Source organism: Podarcis liolepis, assembly GCF_965112155.1.
Source record: "Podarcis liolepis genome assembly, chromosome: 1".
NCBI classification, from domain to species: Eukaryota; Metazoa; Chordata; class Lepidosauria; order Squamata; family Lacertidae; genus Podarcis; species Podarcis liolepis.
Window position 1 is genome coordinate 98257475 of NC_139554.1, and position 21769 is coordinate 98279243.

At 41.8% G+C, this 21769-nt stretch overlaps 1 protein-coding gene across 1 annotated transcript in view; it reads right to left on the bottom strand.

Annotated features, from left to right (window-relative positions):
• The window catches only part of LOC310701736 (von Willebrand factor D and EGF domain-containing protein-like), a 202255-nt gene extending 188182 nt beyond the window's left edge, over positions 1–14073 (bottom strand). The window contains exon 1 of the mRNA XM_083493050.1: positions 13850–14073. Within this exon, the coding sequence (XP_083349176.1) occupies positions 13850–13949 (100 nt within the window). The 5' untranslated portion in view covers positions 13950–14073. The remainder of the gene's footprint in view (positions 1–13849) is intronic.
• Between the last annotated feature and the right edge of the window lie 7696 nt (positions 14074–21769).

Here is a 21769-nt window from a genome sequence, read left to right on the forward strand (position 1 = left end):
AGGTTTCCCCTCTCAGGAAGAGCTTTCTATACATGGAAGTTCACTGGTTGGGATTTGGCTGTCTTGGCTGCTCAGGCCAAATCAATATACAGAACTTCATTTTCTCTCTCCTAAGTTTAGTTACCATTGAATGCACTCTATGTACTTGCATTATATACTGCATCTTCCTAACCATTATTACCTATTTTGCCATATTAACATGAGTAAGTGGACTGTTCTTAGCATATTTGTTCATGTTCCCTAGCCATCTGACAATAAATATCCTAGTAACTTTAAAATGTCTGATTTGTAGACCCTTTCTGTGAATAAATTAAACTGGATTTATAGTTGCTTCTCTGCAGTTCTGTAGAGGTCATTGTGAATGCGGACTCACAGTGCTCTGTTTTATTCTGTTGTATTCCCAAGTGTACTGTAGATATTTATTATTTGCAAATAGTTTTTTCAGAGTTGCATCCAGACACACTTGTGCTTAGAGTAGATCTGTTGTAATCCATAGGACTCAGATTAGTCAAGACTGACTGAAGTTCCATTGCTGTCAATGGGTCTACTCTAAGCAGGACTAACAATGAAATCCTAAAACACAGACACAGAGTCCTACCTTATCAGCTGACTTATCTGGGGAGGTAGGTTGTGGGCCCCCTCCATGCATAAAATGATCATTTTGATGATTTGGGAAATGCAAATAGCATCCACATTAGTAGGCAAGGCTCTGCCTGAGCACAGTGCTCTACCTACATCATCCTTATAACTATAATTTTGCCACCACAGCCAGAATCAGTGGGGTTTGGGGAAGCCAGGTAAGATCCCCAGAACTAGGGTTTAGTCTCCTCTGCTCAAGTATCGAGGATATTCTTCAGACTTGATTGCTACTACATCCAAAAGAAAGCTGACTCACTCCATGTACAGCTTTCCTTAAATTCTGTGGCCAAAATTGGAAACTTATCAGCATGCTGTGTAACTACAAGTGCATAACCATTCTATTTTTAAAGTATTCAATTTTTTCCTACTTCAGAGCTGAACCACAAAATTTAAAATCACAAAAGATCACAGAGAGAGAGAGAGAGAGAGAGAGAGAGAGAGAGAGAGAGAGAAGAACTAACTAACATTCATGCCAAAGGCCTTACTAAACAGAACAAAACAAAAAATGTGTGCACATAATCTTTCAGCATGGGAATATAGTATAAAGTAGCTTTCTGTGGTCTAAATCAGATCATTGGTTCATCTGGCTGCCTATTTTGTTATTTTAAATCTCTGCTTGGGTTGCCTCACCTAAGAGTAATTGCCCCAAACTTGGATCTTGACAGGAATTCTCCTTTTATACCTATTTTTTCCTTGCAACCAATGCTGAGTACATTGACTAGCAATGGCTGTGCAGCCCTACCTGGGGACTGAACCTGGGATCTTCTGCATGCAAAGCAGATGCTCTACCATTGAGCCATAGCTTCCCCTCCCACCTTCAGTGATCTTAACCAGACAGGCTTGTGTCAGTCTTGGATATAACTTTCCCCCCTCGCTCGCCCTGTTTTGCAGTGTCAGAGTGGTAGTGTTATTTATTTATGTATTATGTTTCTTAAGAGAAATGTAGTCCAATGAACAAATGATGGATCACTTCAGAGTTATATAAATTATAGAGAAAGCTTGAAATTGAGGGTATGTTTTCCTCAAATAAATAAATAAATGTTAGGCTTCCTTTAAAAACAACAGCACATAATTAAAACAACTCTGTGGTAGCTTTCATTGTCACGAATGAATGCAGAGTTCAAGTGCAATATATTTTGTTCAACAGAAGCTATAACAAAAAGCCAAGGAATTGACATTAGTTGACAAATAACTTATTCTTGTCATTTTTATTAATCTTGATATATGAGCCATATTATAGATTTGTCTCTGGTGTGTGTGTGTGAGAGAGAGAGGGTCTAAATTACACAAGACTGGCAATATTAGTCTGTGCAGTGAAAATGACTGCACAGCATGAACAACTGGCTAAAAAATATGTTCATTTGCAATCATTCAAATTATTACTCTTTACGCTTTTAGATTTTCTCCCAAATAAATGGTAATTCTTGAAAACAGAAGAAAAATAGAGATTTGCTTCCCCTTTGACCAGCATTCTAAATATTCAGGGTGAGGTAAAAGTTTTTGGCTGAAAGTAACAATGTGGTTTATTTGTTGTTTTAGCAGAATTACAGTGTAATACTATGTGTTATTATGCAGCAATCTTATTAGTGGGACTTATTTGCAGATGAGTGCTCTTAATGCCTAAGAAGACTGTCAGCTTCCATAGGGTGACATACTACAGAAATACTATATCATTGGATTCAGTGGAGCTACATATATTGTTTAAGATTAATATATTTTAGGGTAATGATGAGGATACTGAATCACTGACATTGGGGAGTAAGTCAGTTTGCAGAAGTCTGATTTACATTTTTAACCTTCTACCAGAAATTTATTGTTTTCCTCAATTGGTGAAATGGATGCCACATGTCTCAACATCAAATGGGTCTTGAAAACTGGCAGAAGTAGGTATTTGTCTGCTAATGGGGATATTGTGGTGATTAAAGGTAGCTCCACAACATTTTTTAAAAGCCAAAATATCTTAGTTGTCATTGGACAGAAAGTGGATGTTTTAATAATTCAGGGAAGTTTTTGAATTAAATTGAATTTTTATGTAATAGACCTTAAGCCAGGGCCTTTGCTTCCTATAATACATGGCAAATTAATTTCACATATCCATTTTATTAAAATAAATCAGATAGTAATAGGGTAATTTGATAATTCAGTCAAGTCAAAAAGGAGACTTCAACCAAACACTTCAAATATATTTTAATAATGGAGAAAGAATAAAAATAGGTCTGTCTCTGTGTTCACCATCAAAAGAAATTACAACTTAAAAAGATACAGACTATGACTGTACCATCAAGCAATGGTTACCCCACTTGTTCAGCGCATACACCTGAACCTATTTTTCATGTTTGAGGAATAAAGTACAAGGGATGACCGAAGAATTTAGTCTGGTGTTAGGGAGACTTACTCCCTTAGCAACTCCTGATTCCATTCCCACCAGAAGACAAGTTGTTGTCAGTCTAGTATAGCTGGCCCAGAAACTAGCACAAGTTGCCAGATTTATAGGAGTATAGGTAATTTAGGACACTTGGTCTAGATAATGGAGCATTCTGAGGAAAATTGAAGTGAGTGAGATGAGAGAACAAGAAGAGAATTAATAGAGAACTTTACCTATTTTCAGTCTGCTGCTATGAATGGACAAGCGGTTAGTGGAGGTTCGACCATTAGGTCAAACAAGGAATTGCCCAACCAACTCCTGCCTTCTTACTTACAAACCAGTTTAGGGAGTGACACCAGCTGTTGGCTTCCTCTTTCTTAGTTTCAGTGTTGCCATTGTAAAACTCAGCAAGGAGGATAGGGACAAAACTAGAATTAGGTGTCTTTGCCAATCATTAGCTCCAGTTCCCCTACTGTTGGCCTCCCTGTCTTTCACCCAACCATTCCAATGGCACCTACACCATTGGTGGAAGAGGAATTCTCAGCAGTAAATTAAGTCCTAGATGACAGAGGAAGCCAGCAGATTGAGCATCCCCCATACCCCAAAAAACCTGATGTTGAGGGATCAAACAGCCTCCATGATGCCGGGTGGCGGGAGGGGAGGTTTGTACATAGGATTATACAGGAAAGAAGATATGTGAAAATCACTTCTCTATCTTCCACCTGCAGGAGCATCCAGTTAGTGGGGTGAGAGCCTCCACAGGAACAGAGTCCTATCCATGGACAGAAAGGGACCTTCTCTTTAGAGGAGGATGTTTGGAGACAGACTACAGCTCAGTGGTGGAGTATCTGATTTGCAGGGAAAAGATCCCTTGTCATCTCCAGGTGGGGATGGAGAGATCGCTGTCTGAACCCCTGGAGAATCCTTGTCATTCAGTGTAGACAATACTGAGCTATTGGTTGGTATAAGGCAGCTTCCTATGCAGCTCGTGGTTTTGGTGCCATTAGTGCCTTTCTGATTTTCATTTTAAATTCTCAACATGATTTAAAATCCAAGGTTACGCACTATGACTCTACTGCTATTGATGCAGACTGCCACCAAATTGGCCAAATCCCTTTCCCCTTTCCAAGTGCTCCATCGCACACAACATGTGGTGTGAATAGGTTTCATTTCTAGGTGACATTATTGTATTGTATTTAATTCCAACTACAGATTTCAGTTTCTCCACCATAAGCAAGGCAGGTGGCCCTGCGCCTTTCAGAATCAAATTCTATGGACAGGAAAGAATTACTTATTACTGAAAACAGTATTATAGGAGATGAATGGAAAAGCACTGAAATTAGGTGCTTTGGGGTGTTGCATCTCAGACTCATTACATCATGCTGTTAAATTGGTATAATGATTTGAGATTTTTGCCCAAGGAAATGGGGAACTATTTAGCACTTTTTGATTCAACAATAATTATTAGAACATCTGCTGTTGAATAAATTTCAATCTGTGAATTTTCATTTTCTAGCTGGGGCAACTAGGGAAGGCTTAAACGTTTCCTGAGAAAACACTGAGCACTTGAATACAGTATAAATTATGGAATGATATATTATATTTACCCCAAGTGTATTCCTGATTTCTTCCTGCTGGGTTTATTAAAAACAACATTTTTATACAAGTTGGTAAAAAATGAATTAGACAATGTGGGGAAAAAAGTAACTAAACATGCATATTGATACACTTGAAGAACACAGGGCAAGCTCTTCCCCTGCATATATATGTACTACACCTGCAGAGCTTGTGATCCACCAAGTCTATCACTGCCAAGCATTGGGGAGGGGAAGTTGTACCTTGTCCAGTGACTAACAACCCACCTCTTTGTGTAGTTCCAGGCAAGTGGCCAAAGTAGGAAATCCATTGAGCTTGATTGGCTATCACACAATGCTCTGAAATGGCATTTGGCTTGGTATGTCTTGGTAGAGCCATTGTGGTGTACTGTAGTGGTTAGGTTCAGGTAGGTAGCCGTGTTGGTCTGACACAGTCGAAATAAAAAAATAGTCCAGTAGCATCTTAGAGACCGACTAAGTTTGTTCTGGGTATAAGCTTTCGTGTGCATGCACGTAAGTACTAGGAGAGCAACTCAGCCACAAATCTCACTGGGCGATCTTGGGCCAGTCATAGTCTCTCAGCCTACCCTAACTCACAGGGTTGTTGGGAGGATAAAATGGGGAGAATTGCATCTGCTGCCTTCAGCACCTTGGGCAAATGGTGGGATTTTAAGATAATAATAACAAAGTAAGATTATTGTAGTGTGATAAAGCAGGTAGGACTTAGTCCTTAATAATGTGCTGTCGTCTGAACATTTTATGGATTTTGTATTGTCAGAGTTTTAAATTTTTCTCTGGTTGTGTTGTCAAGTCACATATATTTTTTTACTGTAAAAAGCAACTGATAAATGAAATATATAATAATAACAATATATAAGTTGTGCAGGCTGTACCCATTCATGCTGATCCAGAGACTCAGCAACATAGAAAGACAGACCGATGGTCCTTTCAGCTTAGATGGTCTACACTGACTGGCTGTGGTTCAGCAGGTTTTCAGAGAGTGGTGTCTCTCAGTCTGACTTGGAAGTTGTGGTGTACTGAACCCGGCAACTTTTGTAGGCATTGCATGATGTTCTACTACTGAAGTACAGCTCTTTCTTTGTGGCAATGGGGATCTGATACATGCATGTGCTTTGACATTCATTTCAGTATCAGGGACAGCCCTTCTTCAGCATTAATTTGTGAATGTACAGCTGCCCCTTTCGTTGAAATCAGTAAGGTGGCCCAAGCATGCATTACTTCTGTTGTGCTTAACATCACAGTCTTCACACAGCCCTCAGCTGGAGTGACTAGCTCCATTACGGACACAAGGAGACATCCAGAAAAAGAAAGGAGAAACAGAGGCTCATCCTTTCTCAACCCTATTACAAATATTATGAATTAAGTCATGAAAATACATAGTTAAATTATCTCTCAGTACCTCAGGGGCAATGAAACAATGTTTTTACAGTGATGATTTGTCATGACTAATGTGATCCAGAATATCAATAGGTTTGGCTTTGGGGCTGAATTATAGTTAGGGAAGAGAAATGTCCCCTTTCTCTCTAAGATTAGCTACTTCGAAAGTACCTAAAGGCTTGGCTGCATGAGCTGGCATTCTACTGGCAGAATGCCTGGAACTGGGTTTTAAGGATTCAAAATTTGTTTCAAGGATACAATTTTTGACCTTCTGCCCTAGTTCCATCACAGAAAACACTGGGGAGTGGGGGCACACAACCCATACTCCTTAAAAGCTCCCAAGTTCAAAAAGCCATTTGGAGAACTGTTAAAAGAAGTGTCATTCGTGTCCATGTGTTATATCCTCCTGATTGTCCCCCCCCCCAACACAAATAGACAGTTGCAGATATGTAAGTCAAAGACAAGGCTTGAGGGTGGCAACGGAAGTCTCCCCACAATTCCAGGCTTAACTTTGAACTGAGAACAATCGCCAGATGCCACTGAAATAAACAAGAAGTCTCCACTGACCTCCCTGGGGCACAAAATGTGTTGGTGTTTTTTTAAAAAATTAACATTTAGGGTTTGTTAAAAACACCACCGCCACCACTCTACAGCCATATTCTTTCTCATATATATTCGAAAGTTTGGAGGAGTTTCTTCTTTGTCCCACCTTCCCCTCTGGGAAACTGACATTGTGGTTATTTAAGGAGATGTTGAACATTCTCTGTGCAAGTTCAGCCCTCAGGCAGGGAGAGTAGAGGTGCTTTGAAACAAAGAAGATTAATACTGTACTATTGTTTGAAGTGTTAATGAACTGAAGTGCCCACATGCTCATGCAAATGAGAGTAATAAGTAAACAAGAGCAAGATATGCTAATTGACAATGGATATTGTGATGGGATATGGATAGGCATAATTTAAGCTTGCAAAGAATCCCCTCCCAGCCCACAATAAAACTATTTAAATCAGTATATGAGAGGTTTGTTTATATAAGCAGCTGATGTCTGAAGACACAATATTCACATATCCCAGTCCGATCGTGTGCTCTCAGAATACACACACACACACACACAAATATATATGTGGGATATAGATAGGCATAATCTCTCAGGCAGAATTTTTGGGGTGCCCTCATGTGCCCTTGACTTCCTGGTCTCCATTACACATGTCCACCCACATCTGTTCTCCAGGAAGTGCTGCATAAGATATGGGAATAGAAGGCCCAGGTGGTGCTGATTGCTCCTTCTGGCCGGGCATGGATGTGGAAGCTTTTATCCTGGCAACATCACACACACCCAGCAACTGCCGCTTTGCCAGGACATGCTCTCCCAAGGCCCTCTCATTCACTCAGATCCATGTTGGCTTTGTCTGACTGCGAGGATTTTGAATGGAGTTGTCTGAAGAGACTGCACCTCTCTCAACCAGTAATTACAACCATTCTGCATTCCTTCCACACAATGTCTATACCGGGCCAGCTGGAAAACTTCTGAAGTGGTCCTCACCTCAGGCAGAGCTATGTCAGTGTGCAAGCTGACAGTTCCTGACATACTTGCCTTTCTACAGAAAAGCCCCAGCAAAGGACTTTGACCCAACACACTGAACCACCAGGCAGCAACTCTATCATCTAATCTTTCACTCTCAAGTGCTGAAGTGCTTTCCTCATGGTGCAGTCCTAGAGTGTCCACTTGGTAGCTCACTGTTTTCCTTCCTAGGAACTATTTTCTCAACTCTGCAGAAGCCTCTCTTTGAACCCTTGGGCAAAATGTCACTTAAACTCTCATCCTTTAAAATTCTCTTTCTAATTGCTGTTACATCTGCTCATAGAGTGCCAGAGTTGGGGGCTCTATCTGTAGCAAAGCATATCTGTATTTTCCATAAGAACATGGTGGTTTTGAGAACTGACCTCTCCTTTCTGCCCAAAGTTCTGTTGAGATTCCATGTTCAGCAAGAGTCAATTCTCTTCACGTCTTGTCCCAACTGTTCTCATTGAAAAAGGCCTGGCACACATTAGATGTGAAGTGTGCACTCGAGATGTACTTAGCCAGGACTAAAGAGTGTAGATTAACTGACTTCTTATTTGTTTCCTTTCATCCCACTTCATTGGGCAAAATGCTTAGCTCCTCCAGCTTATCTAGGTGGCTTATAGCTTCTATTGTGATTGTATATGGAGGTTTGAAGCTTCCCCATCACTTTCTATTACAGGTCGTTCTATTAATCCGGCAGCTACTTCAGCAGCTCTCTGCCAATGCCCCTTTGATGTCTGTCTATTGGGCTGCCACTTGGGCACCCCAACTACATTCACAACACACTACAAGTTGGAGGCTTAAAGCACGTTCTTCCTCCTTAGTACTGGGTCATTCCATAACAAATGATCCAACTTTTTTACCTATGTCATCCAATTTTCTCAATAGTCTGTACCCTTGTTGAATGATCAAAACTAAGTTTAAATCTGAAATGGTAGCTTTTTATCTCATCCCTTTTTTATCTCATGTCCCTGAAGAGTTTTTTCCTACCGTCTTGTCATCAAGGCTGAACCTCAAGCTCAACCTGATAGCCCAGCGAACGCCCCCTAAATCTACCATTCAGGCAAGTACCAACTGTACTCTTTCTGCCCCCTCTTCCTTTCACCCATTGTCTTTGGGAAACAGCCAATTAAAATAGTGTTTTGACAGATCACTGCAAATATGGTACAGCACACAAAACTGGGAAGATGCCACCATTTCAGAATAAACATTGCACTTTGATCTATAAGCAGTGACACTATGTATTCCAAATTTTGTAGGACTTTTAAAAATGTCCTAACAAAGTTGTGAGTGTTTGCTACATCATGAGAAGAACAGTAGGATTTTGAGAGTCACTGAACTGATGAGATGTTAACATTACCTAAGGGATCATACATTGGAATTGCCAACAAATGAAGCTGTCAAGAGGCTATCATGATATAAATGCACCTGCCACCATGTAAGATGCATCATATCAGTGAAGCCTACAGATAATTTGCTGTCCAATCCAGAGAAGCTGCCCTTTGTACCTAACAAGGGAGTAGAATATACTTACCTGCCAATCAATGAATAAACATAAAAACAGCAAGAAAAGTCATACACTTTCCTACAATTCTGTTGATATTATATTAGGCAATCCATTCTGTTTCTCCCATTTTAGGACTATTCCCCCCATGATTCTCAGAAGATGTCACAGAGCAATCAAAGTAATGGAAGTTGGACTAGTCAAAGAGCTATGCGTCAGAAATAGGTTTACCTTAAACAAAATCAAATAGAATCATAGAACTATAAGTTGGAAGCTACCCTGAGGGTCATCTAGTCCAATCCCCTGTGATGCAGGAATTCCAACTAAATCATACATGAGAGCTCGGTATGTGTAACTCCTTTCAGAATAGAACGTGCATTTGTTCGTTGCTTAGAATTATATGCTTTTTAATCATGTAATGAATTCATCAATATTGAGCAGACAAGAGGCTGCTGGTGGCTCATTGACAATTCTGTCAAGGAGCATTGTGGGCAGAAACCAAAGTAGTAGCTCTGTGCATGCAATAAAGCTTTGGAGTTAGGTTTGCAAAAGACCAGCTCTCACCACCGCTGCCTATAAAAGTTGCCCATGCTTGAGTGGGGAACCTTTTTCAGCTGGAGGCCACATTTCCTGCTGGGAAACCCTCTCAGGGCCAGATAATAGTGGTGGGTGGCAACAGAAGCAAAAGTGGGTACAGCAACGCATGTGACTCTTCATACAATTCAGCCATGGAAAATTCAGATGTTTTATTCATTCACAAAAAACACACACCATTATCACCACCCAGGCAAGTAAATACATTGTGTTCAAGAACACCTTCCAGCCAGGCAAACGAAGGGCATGGTGAGAGGTGTGGCTTGGGGAGATTAACACTGGCCAGATAGGGAAGCCTGCAGAGCAACGTCCAGCCTCTGGCCTGAGGTTCCTCAGCCCTGCTGTGAGTAGAATCCGACATCCTCTGATTCCCCTCTCTTCTTCAACTAAGAGAAACCTTGCTGCAGGCCTATATTTCAGAAACCCACCAAGGGTATATAATCCTATTATGAAAGCTGTTCCATTATCAGTAGTGGTATGCAGCCTGAATCAGTTGGCAAGGTTCAACAAACAATGCAACAATACATTTTAAACCGGTACTGCTTCTTAAAATTACAACTTCCACTGAGGAATCCAAAAGGTGCATCTGTCTTTCAGGACATCTTCCTGGTTCCAATCATCTCACAAAGATATGAAAATACAGTTTTGGAAAGAATATAAAGATATGTTGTTATTAAGGTTAACAATATCATATGGTTTCCTATCTTTCTTTAAAAAAAAATGAGAAAAAGAATGCCACTGAATTCCTATTAAAAGAAGAAGCCACATTTAAATCCAATATATATATATATTAGGTTTTACAACATTCAACCAAAACAGAAACTATTGAAAGATCAGAAAACAAGAAAATACTGATTTAATTGTACAGTTTAGTTTTTAAAATTTGAAGAAGGAAATGGGCGTGTTTCTAGTATTTAGCTTCAAGTTATTTGCACAACATATAGCCTGAAGATCTTTTAAATGAGAGTATCCTGAACAGCAGTGTGGTCATACAGTAATGGAGCTATCAGCTTTCCATTTGTATATTAGCCTCTTTATAATAAAAATGTAAGAATGTCATCAAGCAACACCTATTGGAAGATTTGTAGTGTCACATCACAATCCTGGATTTACATGAAGTCAGGTTGGGACAGGGCAGCAAAAATGAAGGCAGGTTGAACAACTGCCGTGGCATTGGCAGGGAAAAGGGGGTGAGACTGAGAGGAAAATGGCAGTTCTAAACAATGGCAGAGGTTTGAGTAAAGTAGCTTCACTGTATGTACTGTAGAATATTTGAGGGCTCTGCATCCTTTATCTCCCTCACATGAGCTGAAGAATGGAAGAAGGATAAGTTTGAGCACACCAAGAAGGGAGAGACACTGAAAGCGGGGATAGTGGCTTTTGTCTTTACACAAATATACTCCTGCCATTGAATTAAATGGTCAAAACATTATCTTTATGTCATTTATCTGTTGTGTATCTGTTTATTGCAGGGGACTGGAATACTTCCGCCCACCCCAGTCATGTCACACAAAATACCCAGAAATTTCTCCACTCTTGTCTGAGGAGGAATTTCCAAACTCACTTTGAATTTAGGAGAAATCTGTTGGCAGCATTCACCAACACTAATATTATGCTTAATTACAAGGCAACCTACCCCCAAATTGCATGTTATGTTAATCATATTTTTTCTTTCACTTGTAGCCAGCATTGGGGGGGGGGGCAAGATTAGTATTAGGAGTCTGACATGGGAAATGGTTTTTTTTCCCATCCTTTGTCCCTGTTGTTATTTAGACTGGACCATGCTATTTGGAAGGAGGCTAAAGCCAAGGAGCTTTGCTACCTTGCAAATAACAGGTGTGAGAGGGGTAATGGACTAAATCTCTCCCCTGCTCCTTTCCAGGGTCATTATCCTGACTAGGGCCTCCAAAATGGCTATTGAGTGAGGAAATTTTGCACTTAGTGGCAAACCATGTGATTAACATAAGATATAGTTTTTCCCTTAGAGCTGGTAAGAAAGGAAGGGAAATTCAGAATGAGGGGAAGACAGACACTGATCCTACATTCTCCTGTTAATTGCTTACTTGTGGCTCAGCAGTCAGAAGTGGCCCAAAGGCATTTATGGTGGGTGTGCATGTGTGCATGCGCACAGTGACCTGCATGCTTGGTTCAGTGTACTTTGGTTCTGCCTAGAGTCACATCTCTAACCTACACATAAAAATCACCAGTACCTTTTATTATTGTGTTGTGCATAGTGCTTAATTCAAGTAATAACTACAGAAAGCAGCAACTGCTGGTAACCCTTTCATGTTTCTTCTTGCACAAGGAAACATGAAAGTGCGAAAATAATGAGAGTTTCATTAATCATTACTCAGTCCTTGCCTTGTAAATGTTGATGGAGAAAATCACAAAGAAAATGTTATTTCCTACTCCTTAAGATTTTTCTCTTCTCCTTAATGAGGCATCTGCAGACAGCTACTTGGTTGCTTTTCCCCTATCCACAGTGGAATTAGCAGATTTGTTATCGCCAGAATATAAAAGCAAACAGCATATGGTTTTGTTAATATCATCGTAATGTCACAGCGCAATCTGTCACAATGCAAACTCCTTCCAAGCAATTTCATTTGAGTGGAATACTCAGCAAGAAATGAAAAAAAGGAAGGCAATCACCAGTTTCATAACTCTTTCATAATGCTCACCTCTCCCATCATTTGCATCTGTCCCAGTGTCTATAAATATTACTTTCATTGGCTATAACCCCTGAAACGGAAATCAGTTGCCTCCAGGAATTAAAAAGTCATTTCCCCTTGGTGCAAAGTCTTTCCTATCAGATAAGTAGCCACTTATACTCTGGCAACCCTTCAAAGGGGTTTAGAAATTAGAGACACTGTTTGAAGATCAAGAAGATAAGGTGGCTTGCCTTGTTTTTAGCCCTGGAAACCTTCCTGGGTGACCCTTTGAAATTCAAATGAAGGATGTTTTAGATAGCTCTTTCTCTATACAGTATATGCCAAATAAATGCTGTCCATTGATCACTTTTGAAATCAACAGAAGGTCCAGCGCTTGCAACTTATTTTCTGAAATACTGCAGTATATATTCGGCAATAAGGAGATTTGCTTAGCGTACCCCATTCCAACTGTGGGCACACATAGCCTTTTATGCTTCGATTTCACCGATCAGCTGCTTTGCAGAGATGGAAGACTGCACAGAGTCCTCTCTACTCCCATCCCTGAACACCTGCTCTGTGCTAAGGGCCTTTAACTATCAGGTTAATACATGCACAGCACTGGCAGCTGAATAACGGTAAAGAATTATGTGTGCACAATGATCCATCCAGCTAATGATGCACGTGTGAATTGCCTGCAAGCACATACATGTGACCTCCAGCAATATGACCTTTTTAAATGCCATGCCCTCTCTATGATTGGAAGTGTTTTTTCACCTTCTGGCTGTCCTTGCAGTATGCAACCAGTTAAACAGATGCTCTCAAAGTATCATGGTTAGCTTATGCATTCTACTCTGTTTTGTTGTCTGCCCATTATATCAATACTTCTAAACAGCAGCATCTTTTCTGTGCATTTAAAATCTGTATCCAGTTATTGGATAATTAGGCATTTCATTTATGAATGCTACCACCAAAACCACAAAAATTACTTTCCTGTCTTGAAATTTTATGTTGCTAAGTGAGCCATTAAGACAACTACATTTTTTTAAAAAAAGAGCCAAAACATTTCTTCTTACAGGGCCTGTTTTAAAGGGGTTTTTATTTACTCAATTTAAGTACTTTCCTGTATTTAACTCCCCACCCCACCTCTAACAAGCATATCTCAAAGATTTCTGTTTTGTTTCATTTATATGCTTTCAAAGAGAAATAACAAGATATACTAATACTTCAAGCCTAACAACTCTTGGAAGAAAATTCCACTGAAACGAGCAGGACTGATGCTTATGTAAAAAGCATCAGAACGAAGTTACAGTGGTGAGCGGATGACATGCATTCCTCAGAATCTACAGTATTAAATTTAACTCTACTTCCAACTTACTTGGGATCTAGAAATGTGCTGTTGTTGTTTTGCATAATTTCTGAGTTTGAGTGTAAATCCCACACAATAGACAAACTCTTCATCCTTCCCAGTTCATTCCTCTTTGAGCCTACCACCAGCCTTCCCCACACCCCAGAAAGGACCAAGTGTTAAAAGCTCAGGATCCTTACCTAGTTCAGCTGCCCCAGGACCAAAGCTCAAGAAGGAACTCCAAGCAAGAGCTGAAGCAGCTAAGAATTGCAGGTGGAGGCAGAAGGGCTGCTGCTGCATGTTGTCCCAAGGGTATTGTAGCCATACGTCTGCAGTTAAGCATTAACTTTTTTAGAAGTCTTGGAGCATTGCAGGAAGACGCATCAGCTCTCCTTTGTGCTTGTGCTCATTTTTCTTTAACTTTCTGTTCTAGGTAGGACTGACTGTTTTGCCAGTTTCCACTTTTCCAATAGGAATCCCCCTTCTCCAGTTATAAGCACACACCCTGATCGGCAAAGAATGCAATCCCCAGTCCAGCTGCAAGCAGTCCAGCTGCTACAATTTACACACCCTTCAGCAAACACACACATACACAAATGGAGCAGTTGTTGCCATGTTCCACGATGCTGACATTTTCAACAAATCCACTGGCAAATTCAATAAAAGTAGGGTCGTCAGCCAAGTGCTCCTAATCAGGCCAAAATAGTGTGTGTGTGTGTGTGTGTGTGTGTGTGTTTTAAAGGACCCAAGCTGTTTATTTCGCTTCTACCCAGTATTTAGAGTAGGTTCATTCAGGAATGACCCCCATTTATTTGTAGTGTTAGTGTCACTACTCAGGGCAATGTAACTTCTTTTGTGATTTGCTACAACTACTGTATAATAATTTCAAAAGAAAGCCATAGGGCCACACTAGGTAAATGAGCACTTTCCATTCTCCTATGACTGTCTCTTCACAAACTGGCTGATGAATTATTACAAGGAAATATTACATTGGAGTTGCTGTCTTGTAATGGAAACAGAATGCTGATCTTGATGCATTAGGAAGATATTATTAAAATGATTCACTAAGATCATTTTAGAATAATTAGAAGGATGTGTTGCTTAAATACAAGTGACATCTCTCTCTCTCTCTCTCTCTCTCTCTCTCTCTCTCTCTCTCTCTCTCTCTCTGTGTGTGTGTGTGTGTTTCACGTATACAGTATTCTCATGAGGTCTGAATTGACACTGACTGACCAGGAATGAACTGTTGGGGTTGTAGTGCAATCATTGAAGATGTTGACCGAATGTGTGGCAACTGTGAAAAAGGATCATTAGGAAAGGAACTGAAAACTGCTGAAATTATAATGCTGTTATACAAATCTGAGGCATGTACAGCCAGCCCAAGTTATTTTGGCACTGGAGGCAAACCACCAAATAGTGACCCCCTCCCCACAAGGGACCAAGGAGTGAGTAAACATTTACAAGAACAAGAAGGGAGGAATAAAGATCTACATCCAGATCAGCTGCTCCTGTGGATCCTGTCACCTGAGGCAGTCACCTCACCTTGCCTCATGGAGGGCCGGCCCTGATGACCACAACTGCAGTTGGAATATTCTGGTTGCCTGACCTCCAAAAATGATATTGTGGAGTTGACAAAGGTTCAGAGAAGGGCAAGCAAAATGATTGAGGGGATAGAGAAACTAAAGGGATGCTAATACTCTAGAATGGGAATCATTAAACACTCTAAAGCAGGGGTGCCAACTTCAATAAAATGTTGTGGGGACACAGGTAAGCCCTGCCCCACATAATCACATGATGCAGTGCACACACCGTTCAAATGACAATGTTCATCAACTTGGGGGGAATATGACCCCCTCAAATATTTTATTGTGGGGGCCGAAGCCCCCACAGCCCCTAAGAGTTGGTTCCTATGCTCTAGGGCAGGGTTAGCTAACACCCTATTATAATGCTGTCTTATCTGAACTCCCAATACATTTTTTATTATCTCCCCAAGACCCTACCAATTTCTGCTGCAAAGGGGGGGATTGTATTCCTCTATATTTGTCTACCATGGTGTGTGTGCGCGCGCACACACCCTCTGTATATGCACGTGCAACTGCATGTGAGGGTGAATGCAGCTGTCAGTCCCCCTGCCATTCTAGAGATAGGTAATACCCGCATAGGATACATTTTGCTGTATGCAGCATAGCAACAGCTTCAGATGTCTACCAGGCTGCTTGCAGATGTCAACTTATCGTCTTCAGCTACAGATGTGGCTAGATGAAACAGCTTCCCTTCTGCTGCCTGACAGGCTGAAGTGTTTACGCTACAGATTAATAGGCGTTCTTGTCACTAAACTCAGGTGGTAACAAGATACTGTATTTTATGACGTATTCTATCCATCTCTCAAATATCAAGCTTGAAAGCAACGGCTGTGCAGAGAAAACTATTTGAGAGTGCTTAAAATTAATTGCAATTGCAATTTATGTGAAACGAAATGATGTGCATTCCTGATACTGTATTATTTTTACATTGTTGAAAGAATTAGCGAGTTTAAAAGGCTGGAAATAAGAAACAAGTCTTCCTCATAAATGTCACATCCACGGGACTTGCTTCTGTGCAAACCTGCATAGGCTTGCTTAGTCTGTATTTTGTTTTGTTTTTAATGAGCATTTGTTCAATTACCAAGCAGTCTGGTACACACTGTTGTTACTCTATTGGTCCCAGTGAGACAATGAGGCATGCTTAAGTGATAGGGTGCTGCTTGTGCTTGCCAACTCTTGGTTTGGGATTATGGACTCTTTGGATCAAAAACCCTTATCCGACAGCTGCCAAACCAATTCCCTTCCCCATTCACCCTTAACATAGAATTGCAGAGTAGAAGTGTAACACTGGTAGAAACAGCAGCTTCTCCTTGCCCTCCCTTTCCAAAGCTTTCAAAACCTCATGCAAGGCCTGGTCTCTAGATGCTGCTAGGTAAGCCACTCTGCTGGTCCACTGAGTTCAGATCTCCTGCAAAATAAGCTGTTGCCACCACCTACTGATTTACAGACAGCAGTTGGAGTGTCCTTTTATATTGTTGCAGGCCACCCCAATCTCCAAGTGGTGCAAGATTCCACGGGTTCCAGGCCTTTACCGAGGGTTCATGTTTACTTTAGGAAATGAAACACAGTGGAGACTGTGATGTCTTCACATTTTTGCTGTGGCGGCCAGCCTGAGTGCCAGGGGTAAGGCAGTGGGCAGTAAGTGGCATGCAGAGGCAGCGAGCAGCAGCTGTGGCAGGGGGGCAGCACGTGGAGGTGGAGTCAGGCTGCAAGCAGATGTCATTATGGTGTGGCACAGTGTGCACCAATGTTGGGCACCTGCAGTGTGGGCCCCTGGATGTCTTTATGATATATGGTTTATTTACACATATATCCAACTGGGGCTTACAATGGAGGGGTCTACAGCATTAACACCCCAAAAGCTTCTCCCATAGCTGCAGCCTTTGATTCAAGCAGAAATCAAGCACAGTGGTACCTCTGCTAACCCAGAAATAGTACCTCGGGTTAAGAACTTTGCTTCAGGATGAGAACAGAAATTGCACAGCAGCGGCACGGCAGCAGCGGGAGGCTCCATTAGCTAAAGTGGTACTTCAGGTTTAGAACAGTTTCAGGTTAAGAACGGACCTCCAGAACGAATTAAGTTCTTAACCCGAGGTACCGCTGTATTGTGCTTTCTGCCTTTCCAGCCTGCAACCTTTTTCATGCAGCTTCTAACTTACATAACTCCATGTCTAACCTCCCTACTCTAAACTCTAGCTTTAGCTGCTGAGAGAGGGGGTCCTCACCCATTTGCCATCGTGCACTGAGCCACCTTGATGGCTTTTCCCCCTCTTAATGGCCCATCACACAGGCAATCACCTCAACGCAAAAATTTAGCCTGGCTTAATTTGCTTTTTGGGATGCGGGTGGCGCTGTGGGTTAAACCACAGTGCCTAGGACTTGCCGATCAGAAGGTCGGCAGTTCGAATCCCCATGACGGGGTGAGCTCCCGTTGCTCGGTCCCAGCTCCTGCCAACCTAGCAGTTCGAAAGCACATCAAAATGCAAGTAGATAAATAGGTACCGCTCCAGCGGGAAAGTAAACGGCATTTCCGTGCACTGCTCTGGTTTGCCAGAAACAGCTTAGTCATGCTGGCCACATGACCCGGAAGCTTTACGCCAGCTCCCTCGGCCAATAAAGTGAGATGATGAGCACCACAACCCCAGAGTCGGCCACGACTGGACCTAATGGTCAGGGGTCCCCTTTACCATTTACCTAATTTGCTTTTAACACTTGCTGGATCAAAGGATTAGAAGTCTGGCACCCAGTTTGAAACCCTGATTCTAACACTTACTGGATCCAGGGATTTAGAGAGGTCTAACAACTCACGACTGGACCTAATGATCAGGCGTCCCTTTACCTTTACCTTTAACAACTCATAACAATATACCCAGCATGCGGGGTGAGATCTCCTAAGCTATTATTCCCCAGAGCATAACATATCCATGCATTTAAAAATCACTATAATACCAAATAATAGTGTTAATAGCCTAACCTGCTCCTACTATATTAGCTGCCATAACTTCCAGCTATTTTCCTATATCTCTACTCTTCCTGATCTCATTCCTTTCTTCAAGCTGCCGCTCTCTGTGCAGCCGTCTCTCAACTCATCCCTTCTAACTGTCACTTCTAAGCCCAGCTCTCCATCTGTCATTTTCTCCCACCCTGCCCATCACACTCCCCTGCTGTCAATCATTTTTCCCACTCATCTTTTTATTACACCTCTTTCATAGTGAGGTACAGGTGGTGAAGACTGGAAAATAGGGAAGAGCAGACAGTTTTTAGGAATGGGCTGGCAGTTGTAATTAGTACTGAGACAAAGAATCACAAAGGCAATATTTTAACATGAATTCTGTGGCATGTGGTGCGTGTAAGCTCTCCCCCAAATGTATCTGAAATGCACAATTTCTGTGGCTGCAAAAGAAGTAAGGCAGCAGAAGTAACACATTTCCTTGTCTTCTGTCATCCCTGTCTTCTCCATGGCTCCCAATCCAAAGCTTAAAGTTAAGCAGCTCTTTATTGTTTTGGTGACTGGGCACCACTCCCCATCCTCCAAGCAATGTGCAGCACATCAGTAGTGGTTGGTGGTCCACAAGTGTTTACATGACCTCCTAACATCAGTGTTACTATGGTGTATCAGGAGTGGGAGAGGCTTGGGAAAAGGGCTTTCAGTTAGCTCCAAGAATGTCATAGGTTTAAGGAGCAGTGCAGGGAGGGTACAAAGGATTTTCAAACATTCCCAAGCTGCTCTTTAAACTTCTGGTTTTTGGAGGTTTAAGGAAGAGCACTAGCACCGGGATGTTTTTTTAAAAAGGGCTTTCACTGCTGGGTAACCCTTCCTCATCTGGTTTGATCTTCCATGTGATTCCCATGATGTCTGATCTCATGCTGCTGTTGTGAAATGTGGGAGGGAAGGTTTAAAACTTCTCCCTGCCTGCAACCAACCAAGCACTGCTCAGCTGACTGGGGAAGAGCTGAGAATGGCGAAAAGGGGGCTGGACTCAGGAAAAGGAAACCTGAGTCAACACGTGCACATTCCCCAAGGCCTTTGGGGGTTTATGCATATTAGCTGGAGGGTGTACAGAATTCAGCTGGTTGTTATGCACAATAACTACTCAACTCCACATTTTCCTTTGTAGAGTACATGGAAATGTAAGGCTGTCGCCACCCATTTCATGCAGGAGCATGAAAAGGTCTGAAGAACAGGGTAGTCTGGTGGCTTCATAATTGGGTGGAAGGCGAGAAGGGTGCTTAGTTGCTGCAATGTGTGGGAAAGGAAGATGCAGGGAGTTACCACAGGTGTGGTTTGCAAGGGGGTAGGCACAAGAGGAGGGGAGAGGCATGGGCATGTGGATGAAGGTGAAAACAAGGGCGCAAAGCAGGCTGGCAGAAATAGAGGAAAGAAATGGGGTTGGGATGGTGAAAGGGGGCTTGAGGTGGGAAGTGGAAGCCCCAGGGGGTTAATGTGGGGGAATGGCAGAGGGTTTGGGAATGATGATGAACATTTTGGTTTTCGAACGCCATAAACCCGGAAGTAAACGCTTCGGTTTTCAAACACACCTCGAAAGTCAAATATGCCATGCGGCTTCTGCTGAGTGCAAGATCTGGAGGCCTAGCTGTTGGCTATTGTGTTTTTGGTTTTCAAACATTTCAGAACTCGCACGGTCTTCTGGAATGGATTACGTTCAAAAACTAAGCTACCTCTCTCTCTCTCTCTGTGTGTGTGTGTGTGTGTGTGTGTGTGTGTGTGTGTGTGTGTACGAGAGAGAGAGAGAGAGAGAGAGAGAGAGAGAGAGAGATCAAATTTATTTGTTGGATAGCCAGCTCTAGAATATGTGGCCTGATTTTCAGGCAACTGGGGAGAAATACCTATCTGCTGTGATGGTATCTGATCAGCACGGGATAAAGCAAGATACTGAAAATCCTGCTGCCTGGAGTGGTTTATGGTAGAAATAAGCTGGTGTGTGTTTTTTTTATATAAAACTCTGTTGAAAGCTCATTGCAGCCCCCTCTGTGCTACACAGAGTAGCAAAAGACACAGATTTATCTTAAAACATTTTTCTCCGTTTTATAGCTCTACTGATGATTTTAAATGTTTATGCTATTGGTGCTTATATGCAGTAAATCATAAATGATATATTGCAACAACCCTTTGAAGTGAATTGCTTTTCTTACCTTTATTTTTTAAAATGTGAATTTAGTGTCTGTGAAGAGTAACAGATTGACAATACCAGTACATTAAGTCCCTCATTTATCTTCAGCAAAAGTATAACGTGGACAAGAACAATATACTTCCCACACCCCTCCTCCCCTCACAACACCGCTTGGCTCCCATGGCAAGTCACCCAAGCAAGAAGATTCCTCAACTTTGTTAATTTTTCTCACTTAATCTGTCTCCTCCAGGCTTGCAAATATAATCCTAGGTTTGTCATTTGCTTATCATAATTGTGATTTCAAATAGAAAAGCAGTGTAAAAGAATATCTATTGCATTTCCAACACTCCAAATCGTCACATTTCACTGGCGTTTTGTTTTAATTTCTTATCCATCCCTACCCTAAAAGCTATCAGTGAGTAACTGCTTTTTTAAAACAGGGGGCAAAATAGTAAATTAAGATAAATACTTGAGTATTCAGTCTCTTCCAACATGTACATATAGTGTGAAATGTACATTAGAAAGACAGGAAGTTGCCATGGTCCAATAAGCTCAGTGCTGACTACGCCGATGGCAATTGCTCTCCAGGGGACATTTCTACCTGGAGATGCCAGAAACTGAACCTGGGACAAAGCAGGTGCTCTATAACTGACAGTGGCAGCTGGTAACATTTTTACTTGATAGAGCTAAAAAAAGTTAACCTTGATGTTTTCGTCACAATGGAACTTGTACAGCACTTATTTAGGAAAGTGTGCCATTACACATGAGTAAAGCAGCATTTAGGGGACATTAACGGTTTTCTAAAAACAGTTTTAGCTAGCAAAAATAGCAGAGGCAGCCTTTCCCCCCCTCTCAGTATTCCAACAAGCCAGTGTGGTGTAGTGGTTAAGAGCGGTAGACTCGTAATCTGGTGAACTGGGTTCGCTTCCCCGCTCCTCCACAAGCAGCTGCTGGGTGACCTTGGGCTAGTCACACTTCTCTGAAGTCTCTCAGCCCCACTCACCTCACAGAGTGTTTGTTGTGGGGGAGGAAGGGAAAGGAGAATGTTAGCCGCTTTGAGACTCCTTCGGGTAGTGATAAAGCGGGATATCAAATCCAAACTCCTCCTCCTCTTCTTCTTCTTTGCTCAAACCTCTGCTGTTATTGAAAACTGCAATTTTCCTCTCAGTGATTCTCCATCCATGCTTTACTCAAGCCTCTGCCATTGTTTTAAACCACCACTTTCCCCTTCGCAGTTCTGTCTCTTCTCACTCCTGTGTCATCACTTCTGCTGTTGTGCAAGCTGCCTTCATTTTCCCCCTCCAGTACCTTGCCCTGACTTAATGCAAATCCAGGATTGTGATGCGGCACTAAAGATCCTCCAATGGCAGCTGTACAATGACAGCCTTACATTTTTATTATATGG